This window comes from Nycticebus coucang, chromosome 3 (assembly GCF_027406575.1).
Source record: "Nycticebus coucang isolate mNycCou1 chromosome 3, mNycCou1.pri, whole genome shotgun sequence".
In the NCBI taxonomy this organism is placed as follows: Eukaryota; Metazoa; Chordata; class Mammalia; order Primates; family Lorisidae; genus Nycticebus; species Nycticebus coucang.
Window position 1 is genome coordinate 115,559,720 of NC_069782.1, and position 13,572 is coordinate 115,573,291.

Below are 13,572 nucleotides of genomic sequence, written 5' to 3' on the forward strand. Positions count from 1 at the left end.
AAAATGTTAACAAATGGAAAAACATACATGCTCATGGCTGGGAAGAATCAACATTGTTAAAATGTCCATACTACCCAAAGCAATATACAATTTTAATGCAATCCCTATTAAAGCTCCACTGTCATACTTTAAAGATCTTGAAAAAATAATACTTCATTTTATATGGAATCAGAAAAAAATCTCGAATAGCCAAGACATTACTCAGAAATAAAAACAAAGCAGGAGGAATCACACTACCAGACCTCAGACTATACTATAAATCGATAGTGATCAAAACAGCCTGGTACTGGCACAAAAACAGAGAAATAGATGTCTGGAACAGAATAGAGAACCAAGAGATGAATCCAGCTACTTACTGTTATTTGATCTTTGACAAGTCAATTAAAAACATTCAGTGGGGAAAAGATTCCCTATTTAACAAATGGTGCTGGGTGAACTGGCTAGCAACCTGCAGAAGACTGAAACTGGACCCACACCTTTTACCATTAACTAAGATAGACTCTCATTGGATTAAAGATTTAAACTTAAGACATGAAACTATAAACATACTAGAGGAGAGTGCAGGGAAAACCCCTGAAGAAATAGGTCTGGGCGAGTATTTTATGAGGCGGACCCCCCGGGCATTTGACGCAGCTTCAAAAATACACTACTGGGACCTGATCAAACTAAAAACCTTCTGCACAGCCAAGAAAACAGTAAGTAAAGCAAGCAAACAGCCATCAGAATGGCAGACGATATTTGCAGGTTATGTCTCTGAGAACTCAAATAGAGAATCCATAGAGAACTCAAACAAATAAGCAAGAAAAGAACAAGTGATCCCATCGCAGGCTGGGCAAGGGACTTGAAGAGAAACTTCTCTGAAGAAGACAGGTGCACGCGGCCTACAGACATATGAAAAAATGCTCATTATCTTTAATCATCAGAGAAATGCAAATCAAAACTACTCTGAGATATCATCTAACTCCAGTAAGATTAGCCCATATCACAAAATCCCAAGACCAGAAATGTTGGCATGGATGTGGAGAAAAGGAAACACTTCTACACTGCAGGTGGGAATGCAAATTAATACATTGCTTTTGGAAAAATGTTTGGAGAACACTTAGAGACCTAAAAATAGATCTGCCATTCAATCCTATAATTCCTCTACTAGGCATATACCCAGAAGACCAAAAATCACATCATAACAAAGATATTTGTACCAGAATGTTTATTGCAGCCCAATTCATAATTGCTATGTCATGGAAAAAGCCCAAGTGCCCATCGATCCACGAATGGATTAATAAATTGTGGTATATGTACACCATGGAATATTATGCAGCCTTAAAGAAAGATAGAGACTTTACCTCTTTCATGTTTACATGGATGGAGCTGGAACATATTCTTCTTAGTAAAGTATCTCAAGAATGGAAGAAAAAGTATCCAATGTACTCAGCCCTACTATGAAACTAATTTATGGCTTTCACATGAAAGCTATAACCCAGTTACAACCTAAGAATATGGGGAAGGGTGAGAGGGAGGGGAGGGAGGTGGGAGGTGGGCAGAGGGAGGGCGATTGGTGGAATTATACCTGCGGTGCATCTTACAAGGGTACATGTGAAACTTAGTAAATATAGAATGTAAATGTCTTAACACAATAACTAAGAAATTGCCAGGAAGGCTATGTTAACCAGTGTGATGAAAATGTGTCAAACGGTCTATAAAACCAGTGTATGGTGCCCCATGATTGCATTAATGTACACAGCTATGATTTAATAAAAAAAAAAAAAAAGACATTAAAAAAATAAAGTCATAAATTTGTCAGATTTCTTGGAGGCTGTTTAGGCTCTTTTGTGTTAGTACTAAACAATTTTAATAAAGAGGAATTTTTAAATACTTTTTATTAACAATCTAAGGAGACATAATTTCTCAGTTATTTCATTCAAGTAACTTCAAAAAATATCCACTGTGCCCACCACGGACAAACTTGCAGGTACCTTTCTCTGATGATCATCTAAATCTGGCTTCAAGATGTTTTCCTACAAAGCGCTCTGTTATTCGGGGGGTTTAATTGGAGTATATTTACATGAGGCCATTTGAGTAATACATAGAGTACTAGAGGTTTGGTAGTATTGTGAGAAAATCCAACCTAAGAGGAACAGGGCTTCAATTAAATGTTTATAGGCAAAAATGCCCCCGTGGTCACTGAATCCTTCTCTCATTGAAAAGAAATAAGAATCTCTTCCTCTCTATTTTTTCATTTCCAGCAACTTCAACGTTTCCACTGTTGGCTATTCTGAAGAACCTTGGGAATAGAAAAAGGCCCAGGGTAAGTGCAAATTGGTATTCCTTTTGGCTGTGAGAATAGTAAAAGTGAAATCACAACCAGGAATGACACCAGGAAAACATGATAATAACCTGCTTCCAGGGGCAGGAACCGGTAAGTAAGGGGTATTCAACAGACATGGGAGGAATCCCTGCCCCTTGTGGGGTTTACAAATGGATGGTAAAACCCTTTTTACTGTGTAATGCCGAAATGTTTAGAAAAAAATTATGAACAATTCAAACAATACTAGAAACATTAATTGGTTCTATGGGAATCAAGTGTAACGACTGACTCCCCGCTGGCTCACCCCCGCCCGCCAGTCACGCCTTCTGGAGTGTTCACCATTTGTATGCATACGAACTCACCATTTTTATATCATAGTTAATAAAAAGAAACCTTCAGACTATGTAAGCCTTGAATCACTTCAAAACAACTTTTAGAATTTTGTTTCTAATATAATGTTAATTTTGTATATTTTTACACTCTTCTTCCTCTGGGGAAAAATCAACGGTATCATTTTATAAGACAGGAGTAGATTAGGGATATAGATCTTCTGAATCATACCAGGAGGTTTTCTTTCCATGCGCCTACCATTTTGATTTTTAAAAATGATTTTTCCTGGTGCTCTCAGATCTTCCTCCTAGTGCTCTCATAATAGCCCGTGCCATACATTTATCTATGTTCAGAAGAATCCAAATCGATTTTTCCCAGATGAAAAACAGAGAGCTTGCAGCAAACTACCATGGTGCATCTGTCAGATAGATCACTGTGAATAAGTTTATCATCACATTATATAGAATATGTCAACTAGAGTTTTCATAAGAAAACTGTTTTTTGAAAACCTAAGTTTAAAAAAAAACCCACAGGTGTTATGATCACATTCATTAGCTGGGGAAGTCACTGACACGTATTTATTTAGTCCTGGCCCAGTGGAATTTCAAAAAGTGCTCTCTTGAATAAGAAATAACTCATTGGACATTGAAGAACTCTTAAATGCTACCATGATTTAGTTACTACAGTGAGATTAAAAATCCATTACAATCTCCAAAATCATGCTGGGGAAAAGAAAGAGCAAAGGATCATCACTCCTTTCAATCATGAAAAAAAGTGAGAGATATTGGGATTAAACGGATAGCAAGCCCAGATAAGTAAAAAAGAAAACCAGCAATCACAAACAAGCTATAGAGTAGGCGGGATATTCTCCTCAGATTTAGACTGTTCCACCCAAGTGGAAAAATCACTGACGAGATGATGGTTAAGAAGAAATGGATGAGTTCACACAATCTTCAATACCGAGAAGTGATCGAACCTACAAAGCCAATTAAGTTTAAAGACGCTTTTCAGGTCACATGTAAAGAATAAGGCAGCTTTGGGGATCATATTCTGTAGTCACTTTATAAAAGTAGCATCTACAACGGAATCTAATCAGAATTATAAAGTGTTCAGCCTGAAGGTTTCATTTAAACAAATAAAAAATGGCACTTGAGTCCTACAGTCACAGGTACAATCTCCCTAGATACTGGAGAGGACAGGACAGAAAAGTACCGAACAGCAATCATCATTCATGATTTACGGTTCTTATGCAACATTCAGAAGTAATGGTTGTTCAGGTATAATTCCTTACTCATGCACAAAACCTCTGTGCCTCTGCCATCTACGTGCGTTTTCACAATGTTAACCCCAGGCTCTTTCTTCAGTACAACCTCTATATCTCAAGTGTGAAAACACACACAAATACACACATGCACACGGACGCACTCCAGATTTCTCTGAGTCCATGTTAAAAAAGACCACGCCCCATCACTCATTTCCTTTCTGACTGCAAAATAGTTAGGATTTATAATTTGCACCCAACACTTAGTTTTTTTCCAGCTAAATCAGATTGATAGCATCTATGTAAATTAGCCAAATGTAAATACAATAGGATGTTAGTACAGATAAACACCATTTTATCGAAACCATATAGTCAGAAAATTGATCTTGATGAAGCAAAAGACATCATTTTATGAAAATCTGTGCTGTAACATTCATTTAAGCAGACTGTTTGGATTATTTAAAATATTTCTTTAACAAAAATTCCCTATTTCGTATGAGTAAGTACCATGTTATTACCCACTGTTGGCCTTTGGAAATTTTGTAGTTTCAATTAGATTAAATGAACAGTATACAAGTCTACAATATTTTTAATTTTTAAATATTTAAAATAAAAAATACTGTTCATAATTCTGAGAAATCCTGTTTTAATCAAAATGTGCTATTTTGGTTCTTTTTGCCCTAAAAGAAATACATTTCTCATGAGAATGAAGCATGATAGTAAAATCTGTTTCATTTAATAGAGTTAAGACTATTCTTTTTTCTAGTAAAGGTCTTTTTTCAGTGCGTTAAAGTTGTGGCTGATTCTGTTACGGTTTAGTAGGCTTCATTATTCTTTGAGTCATGTAACTAAATGATCACATGAAATAAAAACAGGGCAGTGCCCATCAATCAAGAGTCCTGTGCTTTCAGACATCAAAAACCAAATGCCAAGAAAGAAGGACTCATCTTCAAAGGGCCCCAACTGCTATTGATGTCGGAGTGATTTCAATAAATGAAAAGGTGATTCACTAATGATACAATTTCTGGGACCAAGCTGGCCATTCAATCTTAAGTTCTTTAAAATCCAGTTTCAACATCCTATCATCAGTCCTAGGCTGCATTTCTGAGACAAAAACAAAAACAAAAACAAAAAAACCCTAGTATACAATGTAGTCAATGACATCCAGATTAAACTATTAACAATTTACTTGTCATTTTGCCAACAGTATATTTTTAAGTGACAAAACATAATCAAAGTAATTTGTGATTGAAATCAGCCACAGGATCATGGGTCAGAGACACTTTTCAAACATGTGAAAAATTCAGCTCTGTTTGTTACAGAGTCGTTATCCTCACTCAGGAAGAAGGAGACAAAAAAAATTCAAAACTTTTGCCCTCAAACTATTGCAGCTGCTTCTACTAAGGAACAAAAGTTGTTAGACAAATCATATATACACATACATGTAAAATTAGGGAAACAAGCAGCTTTATTGCCCTGATTTAAAATAAGCTCAATCAGTAAAAAAGAAAAATGCTATAATATTCAGCTTGATGAACAGCTGAAGGCAAAAATATACTCAGGCACAGTTTTAGAATTCAGGATATATCCTACTTGGTGTTGTTTGAATGAGATGAAGGACATTTCTCTTCTTGGTTTTTTTAAACTACTGAATAAACAAGTGGGATTTATGCAGAAAATGTGACCCAAAATAGACAGACATGTAAAAAATTCTTAAATATGATCCGAGGCTATAAAGGCATAAAAAGAACAAGGTTTTTCCTGGTTAATTCTAATTTATAAAATTATATCATTTTTAAAATCCTCATGAGAATTCTTAATGAAAAGGGTAATTTTCGTAAGTCAACCATAAAATATAAGTTATATAGAATTGATTACTAACAATCCTCCTTTAGTAGTAAAACAAATACATCAACTACATTGCAAAACAAAAAATAAAAAATGAATTCATAGAATTATAAAGATACAATCCATAAGCATTTTAATCAACTTTTCAAAGGCACAGGGAAAAAATACATTGAAAGTACTTGAAAAATATGAAAACAGTCTTACTCTTGACGGTCGCTGTCCGGGTACAGTTGTAAAGAATAGCCAACTCCCCAAACACTTTTCCTGGGCCCATGGTGCACAACTTAACACCTTCTTTAGTAACTTCAACCTTCCCATCTAAAAAGAAGGAGAGAAAACATGTCATCTCAATTCTATGTCATGCTTCCATTTTATTTATTTATTTATTTATTTATTTATTAAATCATAGCTGTGTACATCAATATGATCATGGGGCACCATACACTTGGTTCATAGACCATTTGACACATTTTCATCACATTAGTTGACATAGCCCTCCTGGCATTTTCTTAGTTACTTTGCTTTTGTTATATTTTCAAGATGAGATGAGGAGTGCTAGGCTCATTTACAGAAATGCAAAGCAGGTAGACAAAGCTGTCTTTTATTTATTTATTTTTTTGTTTTTTTTATTTTTTATTTCAAAGTTTTATGAGGTTACAAATATTTCTGGTTACATGGATTGCTTTTATAACGCTTGAGTCATGGTTGCAAGTGTGCCTGTCTTCCTATTAGTGCTCATTTTAACCTTTAGGCTGTCACCAAGATGAAATGCAAGAAATGAAACAAAACATATGTTAAGAAAACCGCATCTTTCTTAAATTCATCACTGATAAGATGTGAGATGAGACTCAAAGAAGCAGCAGGAAAAAGAGACAGGCAAAATATGACATTATTCCAAATGTGATATTAGTAAACTATGGTAATTCTAATTTACTTATTTATTTTTTTATTATTAAATCATAGCTATGTACATTAATGCGATCATGGGGCACCATAGACTGGTCTTATAGACTGTTTGACAAGTAATTCTAATTTAAACATCATTTTGAATCTGAAAGAAAACTTGAGTAAGTGGGCTCTTTTTCTCAAGAACATTTTACAGTTAGAAATTCTCATTTAAGTAAGGAAGCTATTATAAAGAGAGAAATTACTTTAACCCGTAGGCCTCATTTCATTGTAACTCATGGTATCTTTTTATTTTTAAACATCTTATCTGACTTGTACAAGACAGTTTTACCTCCTTCTCAGACCTGCACTGTTGACTGTAAGAAAAAACAAACTACAAAGGAAAAGGGGAAAGAGAGAGGTGTTAGGGCTTCTATATTCTACAAAGGAGTTGACAAATGAAATGCTAAAGAAGGAAAAAAATCTAAAGAAACACCATACACTGGATATACATTGTCCCCTGCAAGTAAGCAAAATGCCATTCAATGAGGAAATGAAAAAATATATATTTTAAAAACTCATAACTACATAGACTAAAAATTTTATCACCCAACACAGCCAAGGAAGAACTAAAAAGGCAACACAATCCAGTCTTGCCCTACCCACTTCCTTCTATTTTTCTCCAAGTTACTTATCCACAGTCTACAGAAGAAAAGCCTAAGAATTAACTTTCACACACTATTTTCCAAACTCCAGACCTTCATGCATTGACTTCAAAATTGTTCCTTTATCTATGTGCATCTGTGATATTTAACATTTTAGAGGGTTTTATATAAGCAATAATATTTGTAAAATTTTAGGTTTGATGTGTTAATTTTTTCAAAGACTTATTGAAATAAAACATTAATCAAGTATAAAGTTTAATCCACATTCTAGTGATGCAAGATCTGTCCTTTCAAGACATTGTTCTTCCCTGAAAACACTAATGACTAAGAGAGAATTATGTAGTAATTCAAACAGAAGTCCACAGAAAATCTACTCACTGCTTTAGAAATGTGAATGTATATCCCCCTCTGTATGTAAAGAAACTATTCCTGAATGAGCAAAGTCAACAATTAAAAAGGGGTGGAAATACTTGCTCATATACATGTGGCCACGCAAATATTCCTGCTTTCTTAAGCCTTATTTCTGGACTGTATGAAAGAAAATCCCTCCCTGGAACAAAACTGTTCCAGTAAGTTCAGTTTTTCATAAACTTCAGATGCCCCCAGTATAATTTTCTATGCTTCCTTTCAGTGGCAAGTCTATTCCTTTAGAAATTTCACCTGCCACCTAAACATGAGAGATAGAGCAGAAGATAAAATTATCTGGCATTAGACCAGAAGTTGAGTTCTAGTTCTCTAATATTTGTTCCTTATCAGCCATATGACCGTGGGCAAATTGTTTACCTTCTCTATGCCTCAGTTTCTCCTTTAGTAAAATGGATACAGTAGAAGCACCTGTCTCCTCGGGTGGTTAAATTTAAATGAGGTAATGCATGAGTGTCTACCACACCCCCCTGAGTAAGGGGTTCTTTTACTACCGGAACTTTACTTTGAAAGTGAGAACTATGTCATCTAAAAATTTATACCCTCATATTGATTTAAAATTTTAAAAAAGTGAGGTAAAATGCTTAACACAGTGTTCAGCACATAGCAAATGCTTACCCAATGTTTGATTCCATTGCTGGTGTTTATTTTTTATCATATTCCTTTTCATCATTCATATAGAGGTATGACTTACTAGATTACACTGAAGTGCAATATTCCATCATGTACTACAGAAACTAACCAAGGTTCTCATTTTTTTTAATGGAGAATTTGTTTTCAGACTCTTTCTCTATGGGGAAGTGAGGAGATGACTTTTTATATCAAAGCACTATCAGACCCAAAGAAGAAAATAGATGGCCAAGAAATCTCACTGATCTACGTGGAAGAATGCAATGTCTCTGTACCCTTACCTATCTGCCTGTACCTGTCTAACATAGGCAAATCTGACATAATCTTTCATCACCCATTACTTACAGTCCAGTGGTAGGGACTCCCAAGAATAACAGACTAACAGCTTTCCAAGACATTATAAAACCATCTTGATCTAAAGCTCTAGCATCAATTATATCAATAGAAGTAAAAGCAAGTGAACAACACTGAAAAAAAGTTCACAAATACGCGATTTTGTGCAAATCCATTCTCTCTTTGGGTTTGATAGTTAAAAGTTTTCAGTGGAAAGAGACCCAGGGAGTAAGAACCCTACTAAGAATTCTGCTGGGGCTGGGTGCAGTGGCTGGGTGCAGTGGCCTGTAATGCTAGCATTTTGGGAGGCCAAGGCAGGAGGATTGCTTAAAGTCAGGAGTTCAAGACCAATGTGTGCCACATAAGGAAACTCTACCCTGTCTCTACAAAAAGTTTTTTAAAAAGTAGCCAGGCATGGGGATATACTCCTATGGTCTCAGCTACTTGGGAGGCTGAGCCAGGAGAATTGCTTAAGCCTAGGAGAATAAAGCCACAGTGAGCTATGATTGCATAACTGCACTCTAGCCCAGATCACAGAGGGAGACCCTGTCTCAAAGAAAAAAAAAAAAAAAAAGGATCCTGCTGGGCTGCTAGACTGTTCGGGAGTTGCTCTTTCTTGAACAAGGACTGGCCAAAATAACAGACAAGCAGGAACATCAGGACTGTTGTTTCAGTTCAGTGGTTCCTTAAAGGAAATCTGTGGGCCTATCCTATCAGAATTAGTTATAGAACTCAGATATCCACCTGTAGAAAACTGTAAATGTCCCTCTGTCACCATGACCTCCATGCTCAGTCCTGCTGCCACTTCCTTCCCAGAAAACCATGTTCGCAAACACTGACCTTTTTTAAGTTATGGACAATTAATCGTGTCGCTGGTTGTTTCCTATTCTCATATGACCTCCAGAAGGCTCACAGATTGTGTAAGATTCTGAAGTTCAAAACGTGTATGCAAACTCACTTCTGCTTCCAACTTATCTTCTTGATCTTATTTTGTATTTGCCTAAATTCAATTCCCCATGTTTAACTTATTTTTTATAAGGTGAGTATAAATTATTTATATATGTGTGTGTGCGTGTGTGTGTGTGTGTGTGTGTGTGTGTGTGTACAGGACTGAATATTCAGTACTGGTAACAGAAAGTTGTATTGCATATTAATTAGAATAACTAAAAATTTTTAAAAATACTTAAACAGATGGTATTTGAGAAATAGCAATTTTGATATAAAACATCTTTTCCAGGTTAAGTTAAACACTGGAAATTCAACATATTCACAACATTCAAGGAAGTAAGGGATCTGATATCGTATGATAGATAAGAATGTTCCAAAAAGTGTGTGTGTGTGGTAAGACATCTATAATTTACTCTTAGTTACTTTAAGAGTACCCTTGCTTTGTACACATTAGGTGAGATCCCACCAACCGCCCCCCCTTCTCCTCCTCTCCCCTCTGACTCTCTTCCCTTTTGTTTTATCATTCCTACAAAAATGTATTTATATATTGGTTTTATAATAGTATTGAGTACATCGGATATTTTATTTTCCATTCTTGTGATACATTACTGAGAAGGATACGTCCCAACTCCATCCAGGTAAACATAAAAGATGTAAAGTCTCCATCTTTTTTAATGGCTGAAAAGTATTCCATTATATACAAATACCACAATTTATTGATCCATTCCTGGGTTTGTGGGCATTTGTGCTGCTTCCATGACTTGTTAATTATGAATTAGGCTACAATAAACATTCTGGTGCAAATATCTTTGTGGTAAAATGATTTTTGTTCTTCTGGATAAATATCTAGCAAAATAGCTTTATTTTAATGAGCAGAAATACATAAATGAAGAACAGAAACCCAGTATTTGTAACTTGTTAGACTAAGTCATAATTGGACTATTTATCCTTTCTCATACCCATTGTGTGAATGAGGAGTGAGTAATTCAGGGAGGCAGGACAAGCCGGATGCTAACAAGAAAATCAGGGATACATTCAGCATTACTGTGAGTTTTGCGAAGATATTTAGAAGTATCCCTATTTTCCAAGGGTCCAGTAAAGTGAGTTATTGATGTGGAATTAGTGAAGTTCATTTACCACTCCACACACCAGCCCTACAGCAAAATTGGTTGTGTTTATACATTTATAAATGATTTCCAAGTACAGACTGTATGGTTTACTTAAGAAAGCAAAGAATAAGGCAGTAAAAATGCATACATTCAGTGGCCCCTAATCTCACCTGATCACCTTCCTGTGAAGTATAGGGGAAGTCATGAAGCCACTTCTCTAGTCTTTTACTCCTTTATAGGATTGTTTCGACTTCTTTATGACTCTGAGGCTACCTCTGAGATTTGTTTCAAACTGACTTCACTTGTACAGAAAGTAGGTGGACCTATGTGTGCTTATTTTCATGGTGGTGGGATAAAACAAAAGAAATAAAGCTAGGTAGGCTGAATATATAGTGTGCTTTTGCCAGAGGTTTACAACAAATTTAGAAAGAGTTCAAATGTTTTTATATAAGTACTATTTGCTATCAATTTTAGAAATGCATTTTGTCAATTCAAATTCACAATTGCCAAGTCATGGAAGTAACCCAAGTGCCCATCAACCCATGAATGGATTACCAAACTGTGGTATGTGTATACCATGGAGTACTATTCAGCCACAGAAATGATGGAAACTTGGGCCACCTGTGGCTCAGTGAGTAGGCGCCGGCCCCATATACCAAAGGTGGCAGGTTCAAACCCAGCCCCAGCCAAACTGTAATGGGGCCTTGGGGGTGGGCTCCTGTAGTCCCAGCTACTCGGGAGGCTGAGGCAAGAGAATTGCCTAAGCCCAGGATTTTGACGTTGCTGTGACCTGCAATGCTACGGCACTCTACCAAGGGTGACATAGTGAAACTCCGTTAAAAAAAAAAAAGACGAAAGAAAGAAGAAAGATAGAAAAGGAAAGGAAAGAAAAGAAAAGAAACAATGGAGAATTTACATCTTTTGCATTTACCTGGATGGAGTTGAAACACATTCTTCTTAGTAAAGTATCATGAGAATGGAAAAACAAATACCAATGTACACAATACTTACATGAAACCAATGTATAAACAACTACATGCCCACACAAAAGGAAAACATTAAGTATAGTCTAGTGAGAGGAAGGGGAGAGGAAAGAAAGGAGAAGGGAAGTAGAGAAGGTGATTGGTGGGTTCTCGCTTAATGTGTACAAAGTGGGAGTATTCAGCACACACCCTGGTGAAGGGCTCACCTTAAAAAGGAAAACCATGTGACCAAAACATTTGTACCCTCATATTAATCTGAAAAAAAAAAGAAATGTATTTTGATGAATTTATCATAGGTCATCTCTAATCAATGTGATTTCTATGTCTTTAAGGAAACAGGTTATAACTTAGTTTCATAGTAGCGCTGAGTACATTGGATACTTTTTCTTCCATTCTTGAGATACTTTAGGGAGGGGAGGGGGGAGGATGGGCAGAGGGAAGGTGATTGGTGGAATTACACCTACGGTGCATCTTACAAGGGTACACGTGAAACTTACTAAATGTAGAATATAAATGTCTTAACACAATAACTAAGAAAATGCCAGGAAGGCTATGTTAACCAGTGTGATGAAAATGTGTCAAATGGTCTGTAAAACCAGTGTATGGTGCCCCATGATCGCATTAATGTACACAGCTATGATTTAATAATAAAATAAAATAAAATAATAAAAATAAATAAAAAATAAAAAAATAAAGAAACAGAAGACATTCACCAGCATGTCTTCATGACTATTTTAATACTTTAATTCTCAAATGTGTTATATTTAAAACCAAATATTTTGGTTCTGAGAAGTGGCAGAAAGTCATTGTAAAGTTCTAGACTTCTTCTATTATTTTTATTAAGCCCAACAGTTACTAGAGGCTTTTAAAACTCCAATTTGTAAAATTAATAATGATCCAAAATGTGGTTAATCTATATATCCTGCTTCTGCTCCTTTTATTATTTTTTATCTTTTAAATGTGATACTGTATTGGTATTATTTTCACCATGCCCTCTTGCTATCATCTCCAAAAGGATATAAAACATTTAAATCATTTTATTAAAAATTTGGATTTTTCCAAATAACCAAAGTTGTCTGCATGAGAGATATTGAAACAGTTGGCTAAGATGGGGTTTAAAGGGTTATTTATAGTTTCATTTAGCACTTTCATCATTCCTGCCACAGCCATGAATAATTGAGAGACATATCACAGTAACTGGAACATATTTTTCATTCAACTTCAGGTACCATATGTCCATTTATGATCTGGAAGGGCTGAGTCATAAGTCCTAAATCTTCCCATGTTGAGAAGCAATCAATCCATCTCCTGTTTTTTAATATCACTGTATAGTGGTACCAAAAAACATTCCCTTGGGAAGATGCTAAGCATTATGGGGTCCATTATAGGACAAATATACCTTCATCTATTTTTTAAAAGAATCAATAGACCCTCTAAATGAAGGGAAAAACTGAGTTTATGAAGAGATCCAGAATCTCCTGGCTTCTCTAACTTTATGAATTTTTCACTAACCTGTGGTTTTGCGCCATAAGGATGTTCATGATAAGTAGAATCAATTTAGAGATTTATTACCAGTAGGCAGAAATAGAACAGCTGCCAATAATCTAATATAATCACTGGGCTTAGTTCCAATAATCTTGGTTGAAACATTCAGGACAACAGGTCCTGTCATTTCTTTTCTCTTCTAATCTGACTATGTTTTCATGATTTTGTAGGTTAAAAGCCACAGCTTTTACGTTATATATTCTCTTATAAGTGTTTCCATAGTTGCTAAATTCAATAGGAACATTCGCCATACTGGTGGTTGAGCTGTGTTGTCACTAATGCGTACGTATTTTCCTCTGGGAGATGA

General features: G+C 35.6%; 1 protein-coding gene across 2 annotated transcripts in view; it reads right to left on the reverse strand.

Annotated features, from left to right (window-relative positions):
- PRKG1 (protein kinase cGMP-dependent 1) overlaps nucleotides 1–13,572 on the reverse strand; it is a 1,327,126-nt gene that overhangs the window by 849,873 nt on the left and 463,681 nt on the right. For both annotated transcript variants that reach the window (XM_053583838.1, XM_053583837.1), the window contains exon 3: nucleotides 5,949–6,062. In XM_053583838.1, the coding sequence (XP_053439813.1) occupies nucleotides 5,949–6,062 (114 nt within the window). The remainder of the gene's footprint in view (nucleotides 1–5,948; nucleotides 6,063–13,572) is intronic.